The following is a 22580-nucleotide window of genomic DNA, read 5'->3' as shown; positions in this document are numbered from 1 at the left end:
AAAGCCTCCCAGGTCGAAGGCTGGGTGAGGAGCTGCCAGGGATCTGCACGCTGAGCCCAGATCTCCAGCTGTCAGTGAGGATACAGCTACCTGGGCTGGTTGCTCCAGGCAGGACAGCCTAAGTCAGGACACTGCTGGCACCTCCCACAGCCAGGGAGGAATACCCAGGACTGTGAAGGGACATGGGGAACCCCACTGGCAGGAGGACCATCTTTTTCATCCCATGCCGGTGATGACAATGGGGCAGTCATCTCAGCTGCAAGGGATCAAGGCTGTAAAATAATCACCGAGGACAAAGTGCAAAGCAACAGTACAGATGATCACCACAGACCAGGTTGCTCAAAGCCCCATCCAACCTGACTGTGAACACTTCCAGGGATGGGGCAGCCACAGCTTCTTTGGGCAACCTGTGCCAGTGTCTCATAAACCTCACAGGGCAGAGAACCTTCCTAATTATCCAATCTAACTCTGCCCTCTGTCAGTGGGGAGGAATTCCCCCTTGTCCTGTTACTCCACGCCCTTGTCCAAAGTCCCCCTCCACCTCTGCTGGAGCCTCTTTAGGCACTGTCAGGGAGCCCTCTCTTCTCCAGGCTGAACAACCCCAATTCTCTAAGCCTGAGATGAAGCCAAAGGATTCATCTTCAGGACAGCAAAGCATGGCCTTGGCTATGCTCAGTCATTTCCAGTGAGTCAGCTCTGCTTCACGTTGACCACCACATGGAACAAAGGGCTGTGATCTCAAACAGGATTAGAAGTGCCAGGGCATCCCCAAAACCCAACCTGTAACACTCAGAAAGGCAGTACTCTGGCAAACCACACTCCCAGGAAATGTGGTAGTGGCAGGGGCAGCTTGTGCAGCATACCTGGGACACAAGGCCAAAAAGCATTTTCAAAGAGCTGAGATTCAAAGTCTAACTCTCAACCTGAAACCACTGAGGAGCCTGGAGCCAGAGCACAGGGCGAAATCCCAGCTGTGTGCTGTCATATGACCCAGGCTGAGTCATTTCCTATCATTCAGAAAAAAAAATTTAAAAGATAAAAATGAGCTTGCTATATTGACACGTTCAAAGGGTTTTCCCCAAAGAGAATCACAAGCTTTTATTCCTCTGCAGGGTGACACAACACATGTCCCAGCACACCAAGTCCTGTGTGGCCAGGGTCAACTGAGAACCCAGGAAGCACTGAGCCACTGCAGGAAGCAGTTCATTCTCCATCAGCCTAGTACAGTTTATTGGGATTGATATATCACAGACTGGTGCTAAAGATGCTACTTGCTTTCAGTTCAAGCCTGATGCAGCCCCTTCATGTAGGTCCCCATCATATGCCCCACAAACCTCTTGACTCTATAACCACAGATCTAACTCCAAGCTCGTTCAGGAAACCCTCTTTAAATCTCACTCTGAATGTGGATTTAGCCTTGAAGGAAAAGCTGTCATGCACTGGAGGGTCACAGCCAGGAAGGAACTACTGCTCACTTTCCTTTCTCAAACAGATTAGGCACGGTCAGTACATCTCTGCCTGCCAGGCTCTCTCCCGTTCACCCTGCGCTTCCCCCTCCTTCCTTCCCACTCACCAGATTTCTCTCTCCACAATTCCCAATCCCTGCTGGCACAACCATTTCAACTTCACAGCTAGTGGGACCTGGTCCTGGTCAAAACAACTGGCCCAGTAAAGCCTCCTTTTTGGATCGGATGGCTTGCAGCAGCTCTCTTCTGGCTAGTTATTAAATGTTCCCCTTGGGTTGCTCTTGTTTGTTTGATTTCCCAGTGCCAGATTGCAGAGCAGAGGGCAAACCAAGGCAGAGCCAGTAAATGTGACAAAACACTTCTATGTTAACATTATGGAGCAAGATTTACTATTTCCCCTTGCCTCAAAACTTGATTTCTCAAGAGAACTGCTACAGCCCAGCACACAGCAGCCTCCAAAGGCACCTGCACCCCATGGCCCTCCTATGCTGCCTTTGTTCCGCTGGTGGGGAATGAAACAGAGCTTCCTACACAACTGGGCTGTGCAGCACTTGCTATGGAGCCATGCTCCTTCCCTCTTTTAGAGGGGCTTTCCAGGAAGAGAAGTGTTGCAGTGCTCCAAAACACAAACCACCTGGGCCCTGCCAAGCAGGCCTGCCAGAACTTGCATCTCTCTCACCAGGACCAGCCTGCTGCACCTCTCGGGAGTGCTTTGTTTGAATGGGACAGGCTCTAACAGCTCCAATGCACCAAACAGACTCCCTGTGCAAACAGGGCAGTAGGAGAGGGATGGCTCCATCACAGAAAGGGCAGGGTGGCACTCCTCTTGCAGGGAGAGCTGGCAGAAGGCCAGTGGCTTTCTCCCTGCAGCTGGAATCGCAAGAGCAAAGGAAAGCAAAGCATCCCCACACATACCCCACACGTGAGGCACTCAGGAGCTCTTATGGCCTCTGTCCCTTGGTGTGGAGTGGCATGGCTTCCTACAGGAAGGAACATGATGAAAGCTGAGAGTGGAAGAAAGCTACAGCCAAGATGTCAAATGAGCACTCAGGGTTTGCAACGGGCTCCAGCAGCAACACTGCCCAGCAGTGTATTTTTGGTGGCTGGTGGTGTGGACTCCCACACTCCAGCCTTCATCACCCTGCCTGGCTTCCATTCAGCTCCCAGCATAGCCCAGGCAGCGGCACAGCCTGGGCAAGGAAGTTAAAAGCCCGGTTCAAGGTTAGAACAAGAGAGAAAGGCGGTCCCCTGAGTGGGAAACGGCATTTTTCAAAGAGAGAACTGGTGGGAGGGTCAGATAGAGAGGAGTCCTGACCCTTCCGCAATCTGTTGAGCAAATATTTGTTCCAAACAATTAATTTAGAGACAGACACAAAAAAAATTGAAGAGTCTGAATCGTGATGGTTGGGGGTGGGGAACAGAGGGAGGAGGTGTTTGATTCCCCACAAGCAGGGACCAGTGATTTTCCACCAGTGATTTAATCTAAATCCCCCAGAGAGTTCATTTACAAAAAATCAGATTGCATTATCGCCTAGGTCTCCAGGATACAGCCCAATCCGTCACTAACAGCAACAGCCACACTAGCTTGGAAACCTCAGTTTGATCACTTAATTCCAAAACTAATCTGTGGCTCTAAAAGCCAAAAGCAGAGGGAGGGGGAAGGAACTCTGTATTTGGCCAGGGTTATCTGCAGGATGAGAGAGCTAATGGGGCACATACAGCCAGATGAAATGGCCAGCAGATCCCGGGCTATTAACTGAAACCAAGCTCCTCTCCTTGCCTGAGCAGCCCCACCCAGGCAGTGCCCCAGGGCGGTCACATTCCTGGAATTTTTTCACCCTCCCTGAAGCAGCTCCCTCCCCTTGGGTGCACCAGCTCCCCTTCTTCCCGGGGGACCCCAGCATTGCTGGCACGGGGAGCTGGGGAGAACCTCTTCTCTGCAAGGAGGGTGGAGAGCACAACGCTGGGCTCAAAGGCTCCTGTCCCCTTCCCAAAATGCTGGACTCTGCCAACGGACCGCAAGCTGAAGCGGGCCGAGAGGCCTCAGCTCCCAGCAAGGAGGCAATTCCCCACTGTTATGATGCCAATTCCTGACAGCATGAACTCTTTCCAGTGGGAACCGGTAAAGGTTACAGCAGCAGGGAATCACTAAGATGCAAAAGCCAAATGAAAACTCAGACATCTGTAGGTCATATACCTCCCGCCGGCAGTCCCAGGCTGCACTGCACAGCCGGACCCGGCATTTCAAGAATGCTTCCTGAAGAAATGCTTATTCATGTTAATACCTCACCACTGAGAGCTCCCAGGGTTTGCTGCTGGGGCAGCTGGGAGCACTGCTCCCTGCCAAGGGAAAAGCAGCTGCAGGCTGAGCAGCTCCCCAGCACAGAGGTTGCCTCCACCTCGGCCCTGGCTCCAACCACATCAGCTCAGACAATCCCAGAAGCCCACCCACCCACCGAGATCTGCTGTGGGATTCACTTCACCATGAGCAAGGCAAAAGCTGTTTCCAGAATGAAGAAGTAGCTGTTACCTCGGCAAAAAACCAGCCAGCCCACCACAACACTGCCTTGGAGAGGAGGAAGCTCCACTCCCTGCTATTAATGACACTGGGAACATGCCCCAGAGCCAGGGCTCTCCTTGAAGAACAAGCTTGGATGACATTAGATTTCCAAAGGCTCTTGGAAAAACAGGTCTTTTACATAACATCCAGGGAGGAGAAAAAGCAGGGATGGAGAAAGACATATGCAAGCACAAACTGTGCCAACATGGTGGGCTGACCCTCTTGTGACAGTGTTTAGAGCACAGAAGGCAAGACCACACACCCCTTTATCCTCCCTGCAAGAGGAAGGACAAGCTCTAGCACAAACATTGTAGGGAGCTGTGCTCCGGTTTGACCGGCCCCACTGCCAGCCTGGAGCGAGGGAGGGCATGGGCAGCCGCCCCTAGCACACAGAAGTGTTCTTACCCATCCGCCATTCTCCTGGATCCAGGGATCTAAGTGGTCGGTCAAGTACGTGGTCATCCAAGACACGATGCGTTTCACCAATACCCGCATCTCCTTAACAACGCTCTCCACGCACAAGGCTCCTCCGAAGGAGAAGAAAGCCACGATGCGGCCCCAGTTCACTCCATCGCGGAACAGTTCGTTCACTACCTGCTCAAAGCTCTGATACGCCGTGCTGGGAGTGATGTGGAGCTGGGAAGTGAGGTCGCTGAACGCCCGCCGGTACCTCAGCTCAAACTCATCCCCCGCCTCTCTCAGCGCCTGCCTCACGTCGGCTGCTCGACGGATCTCATGGACTTCAAGGCTGCTCTGGTGCACGGTGGCTCCATTCACTATGTGGCTGGTGGCCGCGTGCCAGGAGGGGCTCCCGTTGAGGACCCCATCCATCTCGTCCTCCTCCCCTGCAAAGTCAGTCCTGTTCTCATCCTCCTCCTCCAGCTGACTCCAGCTGTATCCTTTCTGTGAGAGCTTGTAGGAAACAAAGTCAATCACTAACTCCCGGTTACTGCTGTACATTTTCACACCTGGGACGCCTTCAATGAGTCCATGGTCTGGAGCACAAGCAGATCAGCACTTAGCAGGTCCCGACTCTGCTCCTCTTCCTCGCGACCGATGGAAGCATCTGACCTTAGCACAGAGGAGAGAGGCGCCGAAACGGTTAATGCCACAGCTCTTAGATGCACCCGCGCCATTACCACCGATAGCTTATCGTTATACTGAGATCACCCCGCAGCTCTACGCCGAGGCTCAGGGCCACCAGATTTAAGCCGCACAGAGAACCGACCACAACACCCACTCCCCCGGAAAGCAGCCTGAAGCCCCGGGGACCCCAAGGCTCGTTCCGAGCAGACCCCAGATCTCACCGGTTGCGGGTTGCGCCTGGCAGGCCGGCTGCGGGCCGGGGCGGAGGCGGTTCTTGTTCTGCTGGAGCTCCGGGTCGGCCCGGAACGCGACAGCACCGCCCCCGCCTCGCCCCGCCCGTTAAAGGGCCCGGCGCCTCCGCCCCCTCCGCCGGCGCTACCCAACGGCTGCAGCGGCGGCAGCGGGCAGGCAGGCAGCGCTACCCAAGGATCACGGCAGCCACAGGGCGGCCCGGTTTGAGGGTGACCGCAGCCCCGCCACCCCGAAGCCCCTCGCTCCCCGCAGGCGGAGAGGATAAACGGCTGAAATCGGCGAGCGCTCGTGACCGCGGGAGCCGCCGCACGGCCCTGCGTCCTTACAGCAGCGATTCCAGTCACGGTTAGCAGCGCCCTGCCGCTGGGGCCGGGAGGGTGACACGCCGGGCAGCGGCAGGCGAGAGCGCCGCAGGGGGTAGCCAGTCCTCCTGGCCACCGGACTGCCCCCCCCACCACCACCGGACCGCTTGCCCCAGACCCCCGAACCGCCCCCCCCCAGGTCCCCGTACGGCCCCACCGGTCGCCGTACCTGGGGGGCGGGGCCGCACACGAGGGCTGACACGGCGCCCGCGCGGCCGACACGCCAGCCAATCAGCGGCAGGGAGGGGCGGGGCCCGGCTGTGGCCTCTCCCTTTGGCTGAGCCGCACGTCACTCAGGTTTTACCCTACCCCGCCCCTCACCTCAGTGCCCGACTGGGGGTCCGCGTCCTTCCCGGCTCTACCGCGCGGGCCCGGCTGGTAGCGACGCTGGAGGTCGCCGGGAGCCCCGCCGGGCCTCGGCCCGCTCAGTAGTCCCGGGATTCCTTCCACATCGCCCGCCGAGCGGCCGGGGGGGTGCGGAGGGTGGGAGGGGGCAGCAAGGGGGCGGTGCGCGTGCGCACGGTGCCTCGAGGCTGGGCGAGGATCGTCGGTTGGACTGCGCGGGGCACGGTGCGCACGCGCCGTGCTGGCTGGGCCGGTGCGCAGGCGCGAAGGTGCCGGGCGGAGGGCGGAGCTCTGGCGCCTCCTGCTGGCCATGGCGGAGTCAGCTCGGGCCTCTAGTCTCACCGCGCCCTGCGGACACGGCCCTGCCGCTGACACGGCTGCAAACTCCTCACACCAGTCCGGGACTAACGTGGAGTGTTTTGTGTCTCCACACTGCTCAGGGAGCCCATGGCGGGGTTGTGAGGAGAGGTTTATGTGGGTAGTGCCGGAGCAGTGAGAGCGACTGTGGCAGCCGGGGTCTACCCCTCCGTTAACGGCTGGCTACCCATCCCTCTGCAAAGGCGCGAGGACTATTATACAGCACTTGGGGTCGATAACGCCACTGCGCAAAGGGCACTTTCTCCTCACAGCATCGAGAAACCTAGCCAGTCTTACCAGGCGGTGTAAGCCGCCTTCCCTGGGCCCAGCAGTCAGAAAGGCTGATTTGCTGAGGGCCAGAGGGTGGGCAAGGAGGAAGCCGGGCAGCAGACACTGATACAGCCGCAGAACCAGAGCCTGACTCCGGTAGGCTACTGCCCGGCCCGCGGCCCCACCGGCTGACACTGGCTGCGGGGTCCCGCCCGCCAACCGCTGATAGGCCGCCCAGAACGACAGTCAACGCATCATCTTTTCTGATTGGTCTACTCTGTTCCGCAGTGCGTTATGGGAGTTGTGGTTCAGTTCTTATCCAGACATTGTGGTGCTGTACAAGCACGTACTACATTTCCCATCAGGCTTTGCAGGGAGAGGGCCACTGCATTGCTCGGCGTCCGCTTATCCGGGTCCTCAAGCGGTCCAGCCATTCCGCGCGCCTCAAAGGGTGTGTGCCAGGCGCTGATTGGTGGGTTCGGACTCCCGAGCCCTGTTTGAAATCCGTTAACGGCGGCGGCAGAGGCGCCGCGCGGAGTGGCGGCGGCGCTGCTGAGGTGAGTGTGGGGGTACTGGCTGGACGCCCCGGCCTCGCCCCTCTTTCCCTGACCCACAGCCCTTCCCTATATCTGGTCGTTTGCTCCGGCCGTGGCGACGCGGCCGTTCCCCGGGCCTACTCCGAGCCCAGATATTGGTAACGGGGCCGAGGGCTCGGCTGGGAGACAGAGGCGGAAGGCGGCTCCGGCCGCTCAGCCCGTGGCCGGAGCTGCTATCACGGCGCTTGGCGGGCGGGCTCGTAACGGAGCTCCGGGGGCTGATTGCAAACCTCTCGTTCCCCGGGGAAGCGGAGCCCGGAGCCCGCGGCTCCTCCGGTGACGGGAGGAGCCGCCGTGGTGGTGGGGGGTTCCCGGTACTGCAGCGCTAGGTGTGTGCCTTACGGTGGAGTGGGTGCCTCGGCAGTGGAATAAAGCTCTAAGTCTTTAAACAATTATGAGATCTGATGAAACAGTGTATTTCGCGATGGAAAGCTCTGTAACTTCTTTTCAGTCCAAATCCCGCTTCCCAGGAAAAGGAGGGAAGCAAACCAGGCAAAACCTGGCCCAAGTAACAGAAAAAAAAAAACATTAGGGGAGCTATTTTTATGCGGAGGTTTTTTTAAGCTAGAGGACCTTCAGCTTAATGTAACAATTAGTTAAGGCTGTGCTAGCTAAAAATAATTTTCTTTTCCTTGAACATCTATTCTTAGACTGTCCCATCTTCATGTCTTCTGAAACTTGTGGGATCTTTTTTAGGGAGCACGAGATGTCAGGGCTGTTTTTTTTTGGGAATGGGGGCGGGTCTGGGCCGTTAGTCACAGCAAAGGCTGTGCCAGCACTTTTCCCCTACCTTAGCTGCCGGTCGGGGTGGTCTGCGGAGCTTTTTGCGGCCTCAGCTCTCACCTGGGGATAGTTAAAGGCTTTGTCTCCCAGTTTGAGCATTAAATGATGGAACAGCAGCGTTTGGGGGAATGGTGAATCCATTGTTGATTCTGTGTTGCAGAAAAGCCCAGTTGAATTTTGAGTAAGGGGCATGAGAGAGGAGGGAGAAGCTGTAGATCCAGAGCATGTTGAAAGTGTTCACTTAACCCTGCTCAGGGAAATGCAAGGATGAAGGGTGACTTTCTGAGGCTGTCAGTGTCATGTAGAGGGAGTTCAGGTGATGGCGTTGTGGTGGGATGGTTCTCACCAGGCTGTTGTGACAGGACTAGCTTCAGAGATGGTCTAACTTACATGTTAACCCCTGAAAAGCATCTGGGACCTTTGGATTATTATCCCAATAAAAAGAACAAAAAACTCTGGGTTGCAGGGCAATGAGGAAGCTGCCAGGCTGAATTAAAGCTGCCTGGTTAGTGCAGCATCCTGTGTTTAAGTGGCAGCTGGTGTTGAAGCCCAGCAGAAGGTCCTGGAGTTGCTGGAGCACCTTCCCATGCAGCTGCCTCAGCCTTGGGGAAGCTTCTCTTGCTTATTCCTGGTTGCCTGTCTTGGGTTCCGAGGCATGTGGATCAGCTGTCTTTGTGTTTATCTGCTGGTGAAACTTAGAATAGCCTCTTCTTGTGTGTCTGTTTTTTATTGTGCTTTCTGATCCTGTAGGATTTGCCATAAATAACATTTGTAACTTGTGAAGCTCCAGTGGTGTGTTGTGATAAGGCATCATCTCCAGTTCAGCAGGGCCTTATCTACATTGCAAGGTGGCAAGAAAGAGCAGATCTCTCTACTTTCCTCAGGACCCGGACTGTTTTGGGTCGGAAGGGACCTTAAAGCTCATCTTGTTCCAACCCCCCATCACCATTCCTGGCAGAGACACCTTCCAGTGGACCAGCCCTGTCCAACCTGGCCTTCAACACTTCCAGGAATGGGGCAGCCACAGCTTCTCTGGGCAGCCCTTACTACCCTTACAGGGAAGATTTTCTGCCTAATATCCAGTCTGAATCTCTCTTCTTTTAGTTTGAAGCCATTCCCACTTGTCCTATCACAGCCTTTCTGTGTCCCTATCCCGTCCTTGCTACTCTCCCACAATCCTCTATTCTCTCTCCCTCTGTCCTTGATTTCTCATCTTTGAGTGCTGCATCCAATCTCCAACACCTTGGCCTTAATGGCTGGGAGGCTTCTTTGTCCAGGCAAATTGTGTTGTTGGCACAAAATTCACAACTACATCAAGACACTGAACACATCTGTGATGGAATTGTGTTAGTATTTTAAAGCTAATTTGGATTAGAGAGAGGTGTGAAGTTATTCCAAAATACCTATTGCACTTGCTGTTGGATCAGTCTTATTCTGGGATAGGAATGCTTGTTCCAACTTAGTGTAATCCTTTTTCAAAGCTAACTAATCTAAACCATGCCAAGGCACTCTTCTGGAACGTGCCAAAGTGTAGTTACTCAAAAGAAACCTGATGTCCAGAGGAACCCACTGCCTGTTCCTCTCTGTGGATATGGCTGTGCTGCTCTGGAGGCACGTTTAGGTCAGTGAGAGAGCAGACCTAGAAAGCAAATGAAGATTTTAATTAAGTAGACACTTTATAGAAGGAATTTGGGGTCTTTTTGCAGGAGAGAAGATCAGATCTTCCTTTCCTGCCTCAGCAGCTCTGCAAACCAGGTGAAAGCTGATCCTGCAGAACGGGGGTGAGGGTTCCCCGGCTGGCTGGCTGCAGACACCCGTGTCGACACAGGAGGTGATGGATGTGGGGGAGAGCAGGGTCATGCTTTAAATCCACGCCGAGCTGTGTAGGATTACAGTGTGCCTGTAGTCACGCCTGGGAAATGCACACACTGCCTGCTAATTAGGGAACGTCCCTATTAATGAGGGAAAATTTTCATGCCGCCCTTCCGGTGGATGAATGCTGCGGTGGAGAAAAAGAATTTTGGATTGAGATAAATGTGGTTGTGCTGTCAGAATCACGATGGGGTGTTTTAAAATGCCTGCAGGGAGTGGGCAGCGGGTGTTGGGCTGTGCTTGGCAGAGCCTGTTGGGTTTGCAGATGCCTTTTGGTGGGCACAGGAGTGATAAATGACCAGAGCACTCCTGGCTGATCCCTGTCCCAGCCTGAGTCGGTGGGTGGAGGAGCACGATGCCTCTCAGTGAGCTGCTGCTTCACCATCAGTCCTGTTCCAGGCAGGACTTGGAGGATATGTAGGGATTTGAGAGGCAGATGCCATGAGTTCATCTGACTGAAATGGACTTTCTGGAGTTCAGTCACAATAACTTTTATCTTCCTGCTGTCTCTTTCAAGAAACAGAGTATGAAACTGAGGCAGTGATACAATCCTTTTCCTGATTATTTTCTTCTGTCTGGGATAGAGGGGAGAGAGAAGGGGTCAGCGATGAGGTCGATGATGAGGGTGGTGACACGTGGAATATGGGCTCTATTCAGTAAAAAGCTGCAAACTGCAGCAATGTAGCAGTGGGCACAAGTAGCTGTGAAACATGATGCCCAGAGCTCTGACTCTGCCTGGAGAGGGTGAGGGGAGAATGCAGATGACGCATTTGATTTTTAAAAAAGCCTGAAGTGTTGACAGAAATTCTATCTTGATTAAGGGCAGTAGGAAAGCATTTGATTCCAGCCGTGTCTCGAGCTCAGTTACAGTTGGTTTTGGCTCTAATTCTTCTGTTTGCCTTCTTTGGGCCCTACCTTGACATCTTCCCAGCCATATAGCTGGTGCTTCTCTAATGACATTCTTGCCTTTAACTATCACAGCTCTGCTCTGGGGAGCTGGAGGGTTCTCAGTGCACCCATCCTCAGGGGCCAGTGGTTGTGACCAGCATGGTACCCCCTAAACACTGCTTTGCTTTACTCTTGACCATTTTCTTATTTATTGAGGAACACCATCTGGGTTTTGAACCATGTGTGGTCTGCATAGACAGGTGGTTAAGGGCTGAGGCTCTGTGGGTTAGGAATATGCTGCTTTGGAATTGCTTGGATTCAAAAAAGCAAAGTTCAGGTGATTTCCTTGGGGACTGTTTTATAACATCCTTGTGGGCTTTGCCTCACAGCTGTTCAAGGAATCACAAAAGCACCTTTGCAAGAAGGTTTTGTATAATTTTGGGGTTTATAACTTTGTCACTGGCTTTATTCCTGTTCCATTGAGTTTAATATCACCTGTTGACACAGGGACTCCTCTTGCTGTCAGTGCTTCATTAATTAACTGCAGGGACTGTTTGACATGGGTCACAGTGCTCAGTTTGTTTATAGCCTGGCCAGCCTTGGGCTAGTGCTAAGGAATGCAAGAGGGCCTGACACTGCCCTCCTTCTGACTGTTTGCCCAGTTACAGTGTTCTACAGAACCCTCTTCCTGCTTTAAAAATCAATTTATTACATAGAAGAGGACCTTTGTGTCATTAGTTCTTTTTTGTAGCCCTTCAGAGAGAGAGGCTGTGCATTGCAGTGCTCTGGAGTGAATCTCTTCAGGTTTGTAAATCTTGTAAGAGCAAGAACTCTTCTTTGTGTGTGGTGAGGGAAGGAAGTGGAAATCAACCACTCTCTGGAAAAGCTTTATACTTCTTAAAAAATACAATTCTGGCACCCACAGGTACAAAAAAAAATCCAGTCAAAACTTGATCTTTCTGATAGTTTTGAACCTGCAAATGTCAACAGTGGTGAAATAGCCTTAGCTTTGCAGATCAGCAGTAGAATAAAACTCTGCATTTCTCGTGAGGAGTTCTGCCCAAAGGTGTGAAGTGCAAGAAGGGGGGGATGTCCCAATGCCTGTCTCTAGAAACTCTGCAGAGGAAGAGGGGGGAGGGATGATTCCACTGATTCCCTGTTGTTGTCTAAAGGGCTGTAGAGGTGCAGACAGAGGACTCTTGGGGACCGTGTGGCTGTGAAGATGTCTAAGCCAGAATCCCGTTATTCTTTTGATGTCCCAAACATCTGCATCGATTTTGCAACTCTGAATGAGGATGATATGCACAATGCAGACTCCTGGTTTGGTAAGTTGCTTCCAGCTCCTTGAGGTGTTTCCTCGTTGGATGACACCTTGGTGTGATCTTTGTTTTGGGCCTGGCTTCTGTGCCCATTAATCATGATGTTAACTGCATCATTCATCATGCATGGGGTTTCTTTTGTTCTGTTTTTTTTTTTTTTTTTTTAATTTAAATTTTGTCACCTGTAACTTGCCTTTGTTAACCTCATAATATATTCTGGGGTATTTTTGACAATTCCTAACAGTGTGTATAGTGAAAGTCTTTTTCTCCTTACAGATGAAAAAGCCAATCTGGAGAATGTCCCTCCTGCAGAAAATCTGGCAGAGGTCTCACACCGCAGCCCTGCTTTTTCAAAGCCTGATGTTATTCTGTCTTCTGTCCCATTGCAAGAAGTAGCAATGAGTAAGCTGGCATGGTGTAGCAGGGAGGGAATAAATAAATTTTACCTACTTTTCACTGACAAAATGGAAAGGCCTCTGTCCGGTTTTTGTGGGGCCATCTTCATAAACTCTTATCTACAAGGTCTCCTGTGGTTTTACTTGTTGTTCTGTGCATATATATATATATATATATATAGATAAGCTGACACTTGCCCCTTTCTCAGGTGAAAGTGATGGTGAAGCCGAATGTGCCCAGGGCAACACGGTCCCTCAGAATATTGTCGGGTCCCTGGCAACCTGGAGAGCTGGTGCCCCTGCAGAGGCCCCTCAGAGGTGAAATATTTGTGTTCAGTTTGTACAATGATTGATGATGGTGTAACTAAGCAGGTCCTTGCTCTCAGGATCTGCAGTTCTAAGCTGTTCTTGGGGCATCCTGTGGGGCTGGAGTTCTCCAACATGGAGATGGTGCATTGGGACATCTGATCTGCTGGCTAAGCTGGACGGGCAGTCTCTAGGGTGGAAATGTAATGCAGTGTCTCACATACTTGTCAAATGAGACTCGGCAGCACCAGGAGCTTCTGGAATGTGAGGATATCTGAAACTGAGGTGGCTTATAAAGTTTCTTTGTTTATATCTGCCTGACTTGGGCAGAACTCATTCTTGATATGAATGCAAGCTCTGCATGCTCATATATAGCAAAGAATATTTAGTTTATGGATTGTTAAACTTTAATAAATCATACTGCCTTTGGATTGTTGTGTCAAACACAATTTGTGTGGTGGAGTTAGGGGATGCACTCACATAAATGCATCATCCAGGTCAGGTGTGTCCTCAGATCTGTGGGAAAACTGACTTCTGCTTTCTGTTCTACTCTAGACCAGGCAGGAGACTGGCTACAAAGCAGGGGAAGACCCAGCAGCGCAAGCAGCCGGGCAGAATCAAAGCAGAGAGAATTGCTAATGCCCTGGATAATAAGGAAGATGTTCCACCCTTGAAGAAAATGAGACTGTATGTCATCCAAGTCCTTCTGTTAAGGGCTGGGAAAAGGGATACAACTATTTCTTTGGAAAGGGTTTCTGCCTGTTTGAGACGGTTGTTACAGGAAGAGGGTAGTGGCTGGAACTGGTTGCTGACACTGGTTTCATGAACAAGAAATGGCTGTAAATGCTGAAGGAATGGCTCTGTTTGGAGGTGGAGATGTGAATTAAATAAGCATAGGCTTCTTCACCTTCTTACTCAGTGTCTGTCAGCTTTAAATTTGTCTGAATTTATCCATCCGGAAGTCATCAGGCAGTCATTAGCTATGAAAGAGTCGCAGCCAAAATATTTCTCAAATTAACTTAACCGCTAAAGTATCATATGGTGATAAGCTTCAGGTCAGGAAATTGAAGTGTGATCTTTGAAACACTGCTGTATCTCAGTGATCTACAGTGTACCTCCCTTCTCCAGAAAAGTTCCAAAAACTCAGTAATTCATCTTCCCTTCTGCAGCCTTAGAGTACCAGAGAAAGCTGGATGGTCTATACGTGGGCTTGGGGTGAGGTAAGGCTAGCCTGGCATACCTTAGACCTCACCAGGTGTTGGGATGTTATGCATGGTGGAGAGACCTGCAAGTGGTAACTTATTTAGAATACAGTTAATTCAAGGGGTTTGCCCTAACAACTTTTTCTCTTAGTTCTGGTAGCAGAGAGAAGGTGACAGAAACGTCCACAAAGAAAGAACCCCTGCAGGATCCTGACCTCTCTCCAGGGAGAGGGAAAAGCAAACAGACCATGCCCTCCACGCCAACAATGTTGAAGTACGTGGCTTTCTTGTGACTTGTGTGCTAATCACAGTTGATTTAGGTGACAGTCCTGGCTGTGTGTTTTCAGCTTCAACTTAGCATGTGATGGTATCACATTTAGTAAACACTGGGTCAAGGCAACAATATTAGGATGAAATGTACTTCACCAGCTGAACCTCTGCACAGAAAAGCTTTTGCTTTTCTCTTGAGGAAAAAGTTGTTCTTTCTAATGGATCAAGAATGCACACAGCAAGTGGGTCTGCAGAATAGCAGCTAGCTGTGAGATTTCTTGAGCAAACAAAACCCAAGCAGATCTCCTCTAAAGAGAAGGTTTTTATAACCGGTGATGCTCCTGCAGCGAGGCTGGGCATAAGCATGTTCCTTGCACAAGCTTCATGCTAATAACCACGGAAGCAGAAAGGCATATCTTAGTTTTTAATGTACTTATGCAGGAGGACCAAACCTTCTAGCAAGCCAAAGAGTACAGAGGAGCAGGAGGTGGAAAAGATGCAGCAGTTGCAGCAGGAGGTTATGGAGCTGCGGAAGAAGAACGAGGAGTCTCTGAAAGCAGCTATTGCTGGAGCAGGTGGGCTCTGCCTAAATTGCTGAATATAGCTGCATTGGGCTCAGCTGGAGAGTGCTGCACGGAGCTGTGCAAGCACCTTTGAAAACAGGCATTTCCGACTTTGCAATAAATACTAGGAGCCATTCAATGTAGATCAGCCCCTAAACTGCCTGGAAACAGGTGGGTTTGGGTTATGTCATGTTTTGAAATGTTAAAGATGAGTTCTCTAAAAATTTACCTAGTTGTTAGAAATTAAATGCTTTTTTTTTATTTCCACAAATTGTACCCCACAGCAAAAGTCTTCCAGTCCTTACATGTTCTTTTTCTCTAGGACAACCCATGAAGAAACCTGTTGGTCAAGTAACAAAGCCAATTAATTTCCACTTCTGCACGGAGAATAGAATTAAACAGAATGTAGAAAGCCAGCCTGTGAACGAGTACAAGGAGCTAGATTTTGCAGCAGTCCTGAGGAAGCATCCCCCATCTCCGGTGAGAGCAAGAGTGTTGCCAGAACTCAGCTCACTGATTCTTGCTATCATCTCCCTGCTCCTTGTGCAATGTTTGGGCTGATACCCACAGAGAGGTTACCACCAGAGGCAGATGTTGTGCAAATGTGACTGTAGACTTCCCGTGTGTCTGTGTTGCCACAAGACTCCAAAGAAACCTTGTGGAAAAAGGAGCCCTTTAATGTCAGATCTTCCAGTCATTCCACTTTGTGCTTTAATGTGCTTGATACAGTTTCCCAGTATAACTTGTGCATTTTCAGACTGTTAACACTTGTGCTTAATGTGAGGTGTTATCTTCTTTGCAGTGAGAGGAAGGGACAAATACTGTGCGTCAGTGGGGAAAGTAAATGTCATCACAACCTCCTGGCCATACTGACTGTGGTTTTCTGTCTCCAGGTGCGAATGCCAAAGGGACACACTGTCCCCAAACCTTTCAATCTGTCCCAGGGAAACAAAAGAAAACTTGAAGAAGCCACAACAGAATACGTGTCCTTTGCTGAGCAGGTAGAAGCATTCCAAAAACGCACACCCCCTCGTTACCATTTGAGGAGCAGGAAATCTGAGGAAGGTGAGTTGTCCTGTCTTTGTCCACACACATTGGTGGTAGAGCAAGAGATGCTTTGACTATTCTGAGCAAATGGCCTGTGATTGTTGCAGGCCTTGCCATTAACTTCTGGTCTCTGTGACTTGAATTTGTAGGCTCAGTTTCAAAAAAGCCTGTGAAGGCTCAGCCCACGCATCCCAAAACACCAGTGCTGCGAACAAAGCATCGCTTGAGACCTGTCACCTGCAAAACTGCTGCAGAGTTAGAAGCAGAGGAAGTAGAGAAAATTCAACAGTAAGTAAGGGCTTACTCTAGTCCTCCAGGGGATGATTGTACCACACTGGAAATATTTTTCAGGTACCAAAATGTCGCTTCTCTGGAATGCCCTTTATGTGTGAAAGAATGAGTAGCATACACCATTGAGATTCCTTTAGGTTGTTCAGAATTCTTCAGCTCTGATTGTATGGGAGTGAAATATAAACAATTCATTTTGAAGAATGTGCACTTAGGAGAGCTGAGGGTTGAGTACAGCTTATGATGAGTAAAGCAAACCCAATACAGCAATGCAGCCTGAATGCACTTCAAAACTTGCCTGTAGGCAAAGGTTTGGATTTCTAGGAAAACAATCCATAAGATTTTCCTTATTAATCTTGCTGTTTTGAAGGCAAAGGAAGAATTGCTAGCTAGAGCTGCACACTAACGTACAATGTATGACTGGTGATTGTCTCCATTGTTCCTGCATAGGTACAAATTCAAAGCACGAGAAATCAATCACAAAATCTTTGAGGGTGGGCCACTCCTGCCCAAGAAGCCCCCTGTGAAGAAGCTCACCCAACCCATTGGCTTTCAGCTGGAAATAGAAAAAAGGATTCAGGAGCGTGAGAGTAAGAAGCAGCAGGAGGAAGAGCGCTTCGAATTCCATTCCAGGCCATGTCCCACAAAAATCCTGGAGGATGTTGTGGTAAGTTTAATAACACCCAGGCTTTGGGATTAGTGGCAATGAGCTTCAAAATGTTTGCAGCTATGTTGCATTATGTGTTTAATGATCTCTGTAAACAGTGTCTGTCATTAGGTAAGAACCCCAGTAGGTACATCCTGTGCTGTCAGGTTGTTTCTCTGAGGCGTTTTCTTGGCACTTGGCCTTGGGTAACTCCTTACTGGCTTTTCTGAACAGGGTGTTCCAGAGAAGAAAGCACTTCCTGTTACAGTCCCCAAGTCTCCAGCCTTTACCTTGAGAAGCAGGACCCATGTGTCTGGCAGAGAGGAGGAAAAGGTAACAGTTGTGATGGGGCTGGAGTCAGGCCCAGTTCTCACTGCAGGGCCTGCTGTGCCTCTGGATGTGGGTGGGATGCTTTGGGGCTGAAAGCCCCTTCCTTCCCTCCTGTGAGCAGTTCCTCCAGTGGTTACCTTTGTTTTGAGTAAATTACACAGACAATCTGGTTATTGCTACTCTTTTTACAGAAACTGAATTCTCATTAAAAATGAAATAATTTCAATGCTAGGGCACTGATGAAGGTTTCTGAGGTTTTGCTGCTATAAATGAGGAAGGTGAACTGCTTAGATTTCTCATCCTTCCCTATTCTGTCTAAAGGCAGATATTACACATGACCTTTCTTCTCCCTGAGGTGGGGAGCAGGATTCTGAAAGCTTCACATCCTTCTTCCTTTCCTCCTTGTCAAGAGGATATTAAATAATTATAGTCTACTTTGAATGAGAACTAGAATTGAGAGTGGTTTCATAAAAGGAAGAATTGGGCCTGTGGTTCAGGGTGCCAGTAAATTGGTACTTCTTGGATTCCTAGTTTTTGCAGTGTCCACTGTTTGTGTGACCCTGCTGTGCCCCTTATCAAAGGAGTTCATTCAAAGCTCTTTGTAGTTTTGCTTGGCAGGAATTGCAGCCTATACAAAAGTAAAAAATCAGATCCTAATGCTAATATCCCTTTAGGGAAAAGAGGAAGTGGCTGTGATCAAAGCTAATCCTATGCCACATTATGGAGTGCCCTTCAAACCCAAAATGCCAGAGCAGAGGCACGTGGAAGTTTGCCCCTTCTCTTTCGATGCCCGGGACAGAGAGCGACAAATACAAAAAGAAAAAAAAATAGAAGAACTGCAGAAGGAAGAGGTAAGAATCAAAAGCTACCTTAGATTCCACTCCTTCAGTAAAAAGAATGTAATAGGATTTGCTGTTGTCTATTAAACCTCCAAGGAAAGGACAAGAAATATTTTGAGTTGTTTATTTCAGGTGCCAAAGTTCAAAGCATTGCCTCTGCCTTACTTTGACGAAGTTAAACTGCCAGAAAAGAAGGTCAAAACCCCAACTCAGCCTGAACCATTCCATCTGCACGTGGATGAACGGGGAGCTGCCAAGCTCCAGAGCTGGAAACAGCAGGTAGGATGAAAAGGGTAATGGGAATGACCAGACCTAAATCAACTGGAGTTGTTGTTGACTAGAGAAACTATCCTCCTTGAAGTGAATCAGTAGCTGAGTTGGAGCAAGGAATTTTTCTGTACTTGGCATGAGACTTGTGCTATTGGGTTAAGGATTGGTCAATGGTTTGTTTTTATTTTTCTTACTTAGTGGTAAATTATGGGATTTACCACAATTGTATTAACAGCTATGGGGCTTTTTCTGAGCAGCAGCTCTGTGCAGCTGAATTTCTTTGCTGACTACCTCCAGGAATTTATCGACACATAAATAATATACTGCTTTTCTCACATCTGCAGTGGACACATGAAACTTTCTTCAGGCTATTTTTTAGCAAAGCAACTGTCAGGCAATAAGCAACACCAAATTTTGGCTTTAATATAGTTTTCTATGGAAATTATTTGACTGAGTCAGCATGGCTTTTCCAGTGTAGGGAGTGCTGGAGTCTGGGTCAGGGGGAGATGGTCTCTTTCTGCCTGGCACTTGATGTACTCTCTTCTTTTGCAGCTTGAAGAAGACTTGAAAAGGCAGAAAGAGGCAGCATGTTTTAAAGCTCGTCCCAACACAGTGGTGTACCAGGAGCCTTTTGTGCCCAAAAAGGAACATAGGATGCTATCAGGTAAAGGTGCAAGTACTTGCTACACAGGCTTGGCTGATAGCTCAGAACCGAGGCGATTAAGTGATGTTTTTTCTGGCTGTTGCCTCTTCTTCATCAGTACAGCCAATAGTGCCTTGCATTTAATCAACTAATTGCCTAACAGCTTGTGTCCCCTGGGAGCAGGGGGATTTCCTCTCCACCCCCCTGTCCTGCTTCAGCATGGCAGCTGTATTCAGAAGCTCTGCTGCAATTGGCAGATGATTGATGTGTGCCAGCTCAGGATAAGGGTACTGAGAATGTGAGGAGCTCCCTGCAGAGACAGCTGGCATTTCTGCAGCGCTGTCACTCTTTCCCTCCTGTTTCTAGTGAGATGAAGGCATCTACTGCTTGGGTAGGCTGAGATTTGTAGAGCATAAAACCAGCCAAAAACTTGTTTGTACTAACAATTGTGTGCTTGCTCCCTCCCATGAGAACACCCATGATGGGGTGACGTCTGCATTAATACTGCTCACGTCTGGGAGTAAAGTTTTCTCTTTTCCTGAAGCCTGGAGGTATCTCCTAACCACCCTTGCCAAGGGGAAGCTCTCCAAAGGGAGGCTTCCGTTGACATTAGTGCTGCTCTGCTTTACCTGACTGTCTTTGAACCAATGTTATCTCCTCTATTTCTAAACTTAGAGAGCCTTTCTGGTTCTGTAGTTCCTGAAAGCTTTGAGCTGGCAACAGAAAGAAGAGCAAAAGAACGGCAAGAATTTGAAAAGCGATTGGCAGAAGCAGAAGCCTTAAGGGAGAAGTATGAGGAGCAGATCCGGCAGAAACAAGAGCAGCGTGAAAAAGAAGAAGTTGCTAAGCTAAGACAAGAAATGGTAAGTGAGCTGTTTCTGAGCAAGGGCTATAAAGTAACCCAAAGGAATGTGGGAATATCCTTATGGAGCTAATGCCACAGTTGAGCTGTGCTAAAACTGCCTTTTCAAGGTTCCCTTTTGCAAATTGATGACTCACTAACTTCACAACTGGTTTAAAAAAACCAAACCTACAAAACCATGCAAACAAAGAAGGCAGCTGTGCTGAGTTTTGGAGCTGCACATGTGTACTTATCAAAGCAGAATGATCTTAGTAAAACCCACAACCCCAACAGATGCTGTGCATTTTCCCACTACCTCACTCCAGTGCCCAGGGTTGTGTGGTGGTCTCAGGCAGATGCCCGCCTTCACCTCATCCACAGCTCACCTGCAAATTTCAGCTTCATCGTAACTGCAGCCATTTGCTTTGTTTTGCCCTTGCTTATATTTATTTTTCCACAGGTTCACAAGGCAAACCCAATACGCAAATACCGCAGCCTAGAAGTGAAGTCCAGTCATCAACCGCTGACTGTGCCAAAGTCTCCCAACTTCTCAGACAGATTCCGATGCTGATGAGCATCCACTGACAACTGCTGGGAGATCCCATCCTTCTCCACCTCCCTTGGTAGGAGAGAGGGAGCAATTGTTTTTCCATGACTGCTTGGTCTGAACTCCTATGCTTGGTTTCGTTGTTGTACTGAGTAGTTAAACTCCACCTGAGCCCATGGCATTTCAGCAGTGCCTCCTGGCCTTGCTGTGTATATAGACCCCATCTTCTCTAGAGACTAAACCAAGTTTTGATATTGCATACAGATATTGTGTACCTAACTAAATAAGAATTCCTAATCTGCTCACTGTCTCAGGCTAATGGGCTGAAGCCCTTTCCTGCAGAAGAGTTTTTGATAAAGACTGGCCACACAGATGTGTGCGTCTGGCAGAGCTGTCGAATGTTTTTACACTAAGTGCTATTTTCAAGTGTCTGTTTTTTAGCATTTTAGTCTACATTTAGCTTGAATTGTGTTAAATGAGGTTCCTTCAAGCCAGTGTAGCGCGGGTCTGGCCTTCCTTGTTGATGTTTAGATGACCACAAATATAAATCTTGCCTACACTTAAAAGTAATTCTTTGTGTATATTAGAGTATTAAACCATCTTGCTGTTTTATAACTGAAGTCCTGTTTGGGGAGCCATTTGTCTGGCAAGTGACTTGCTGTGAGCTGCTGCCCCAGCTTCTGGCAGTGCAGGTCTCTTGGCTGCAGAATCATCAGCATCTCTGGCTAGTTTTGGCAGTGAGCAGAGCTAAACATAGCCCAAGTGCTCAATTGCTGGAGGACAAAACTGCTGGCATTATGAAGAGTGGACACATCTAGATTAAAGTTTTAATAATTATTTCTTACTTAGTATTGTGCTCTGATTTCTTTTTGTTTTGCTGCAATACCTGCTCACCCCATGAGCAGGGCTGCTTGCTACTGTTGTGCTGCTTAGTAGAGGGGGGTAAATGGAAATTTAGAATTAATTTGTCCTAACTGGACAAACTTGGTTATTTGGTGGTTATGGAAAACATTTGCTTTCATTTCTTCTGAACTGGGATATGTTGAAGTAGTATTCCCGGAGTGTGTAACGTTTTGTTCAGATTTTTGGCTGAAAAAGAGAGTTCAAACTAGATGTTAGATTCCACCTAAGGGGGTGCTTAGAGATGCTGTCTCATTCTTGCCAAAGTGCATCAAGCAATTGCTATTTTACTCCTAGACTGAGAGAGGTAACAGTGGAAGAAAGTCCTTAGAGATCTAAATTCCAAGATGAACATTTATTGGACCCAAGGGATGATGTTTCTGCAGGAATTCTCCTAAAAAGTGTGATGCTCAAGAGATATCATTGCAGAACAGCTGGGGTCTCTATGGGAGTGTTTCCAAGAGCACCAGCCTCGAACTTCAGTGCTGGGATTAAAGAGGAAAAGCCACCCACACTGAAATACAGGGATTCTTCAAAAAAATTAAAGGTTTTATGCAGTTAGTAACTGAGGAGCTGGAGAATGAGAGGCTTGGGGAAAGTATGTTGGTACTGAAGGATGAATGACCCCATGGCAGTGTGGGTTCTTGGAAATGGTGACCTCAGACATGGCTCCATTTTGCTCAAGTTTCAGCTTTTCCTTCCCTTCTCATGAGGATCTTTGTGTAGCTGTGGCAGAGGTTGGCCCAAAAGTTTGATCTAATCACCCAGCCTGCCTTCAGCCACATTTTTCTGACTTTGCTGTAGCCCTATGTCACTGAGCTGGGAGTTACAGGACAGCGAGAAAAACTGCTGTCACTGCTGCTGTGACAATTTGCAGGAGTGGCTGGAGCACAAGGGACATGTCAGCATCCTCTTCTTGAAAATGACAATCCATGTGGATCTGACCTGTCTGCCTTACCCCCATTTCTGTCATGGTGGGGCTGTTCCCTGTGATCTGCTACTGGATGGGCACATCACAGAACCTCAGATGTTTTTTCCTCGAGTGCCAGCTCTGGAGAAGGCAGCATGTGGGCAGCAGAAGCAGCAAATATTTATGATGAGTCAGGGTGAAGCTGGAATGATGATGAGCTGCTGAAGAATGTGAAGGCAAGCAGGATCATGAGGCCATGGAACTGGAGCAGCCACTAAGCCCTGAAGGATGAAGCAGCTGGATTTCCCTGATGGCCCTACATGGCCTCTTCTGCCTTGAGGAAGGGGTTGTGTGCCTGACAGCTTGGCAGTATTTTTTCCCCAATGGTATCATTTGGGTCTAATAAAAGACATTACATCTTTCCCCA

General features: G+C 49.3%; 2 protein-coding genes across 7 annotated transcripts in view; one reads left to right on the top strand and one right to left on the bottom strand.

The window, feature by feature from the left end:
* BCL2L1 (BCL2 like 1) overlaps positions 1-6192 on the bottom strand; it is an 18478-nt gene extending 12286 nt beyond the window's left edge. The window contains exons 1-2 of one of the 3 annotated variants that reach the window (XM_059862449.1): positions 6048-6192; positions 4432-5097 (exon numbers count right to left, since the gene is read on the bottom strand). In XM_059862449.1, the coding sequence (XP_059718432.1) occupies positions 4432-4986 (555 nt within the window). In that variant the 5' untranslated portion in view covers positions 4987-5097; positions 6048-6192. Of the gene's footprint in view, positions 1-4431; positions 5098-5333; positions 5473-6047 lie in introns of those variants that run through there. The other 2 variants (XM_059862447.1, XM_059862448.1) reach the window with 2 other exon arrangements.
* TPX2 (TPX2 microtubule nucleation factor) lies at positions 5569-22580 on the top strand. 4 transcript variants are annotated; one of them, XM_059862439.1, is made up of 18 exons: positions 6407-7255; positions 9784-9908; positions 12010-12162; positions 12433-12558; positions 12761-12869; positions 13413-13544; positions 14211-14333; positions 14771-14904; positions 15215-15372; positions 15786-15957; positions 16089-16227; positions 16678-16894; positions 17108-17206; positions 17878-18054; positions 18175-18321; positions 18865-18976; positions 19631-19818; positions 20257-22580. In XM_059862439.1, exons 3-18 carry the CDS (start codon positions 12060-12062, stop codon positions 20365-20367), a joined length of 2247 nt encoding a protein of 748 aa, XP_059718422.1. In that variant the 5' UTR covers positions 6407-7255; positions 9784-9908; positions 12010-12059; the 3' UTR covers positions 20368-22580. The 4 variants fall into 4 exon arrangements, with proteins under 4 accessions (XP_059718423.1, XP_059718422.1, XP_059718421.1 ...); XM_059862440.1 differs by lacking the exons at positions 6407-7255; positions 9784-9908 and adding an exon at positions 5569-5709; XM_059862438.1 differs by lacking the exon at positions 9784-9908.

This window comes from Haemorhous mexicanus, chromosome 18 (assembly GCF_027477595.1).
Source record: "Haemorhous mexicanus isolate bHaeMex1 chromosome 18, bHaeMex1.pri, whole genome shotgun sequence".
In the NCBI taxonomy this organism is placed as follows: Eukaryota; Metazoa; Chordata; class Aves; order Passeriformes; family Fringillidae; genus Haemorhous; species Haemorhous mexicanus.
The sequence above is the reverse complement of the archived record's forward strand: the minus strand, read 5'-3'. Positions and strand labels throughout refer to the sequence as shown.

Excerpts from the sequence above, each read along its gene's own strand:
- TPX2 (XM_059862440.1), top strand. The coding sequence starts at position 12,060 with ATGTCTAAGCCAGAATCCCGTTATTCTTTTGATGTCCCAAACATCTGC. Across the intron at positions 12,559-12,760 it reads ATTGCAAGAAGTAGCAATGA|GTGAAAGTGATGGTGAAGCC; the intron begins GTAAGCTGGCAT and ends CCCCTTTCTCAG. Across the intron at positions 13,545-14,210 it reads CCCTTGAAGAAAATGAGACT|TTCTGGTAGCAGAGAGAAGG; the intron begins GTATGTCATCCA and ends TTTTTCTCTTAG.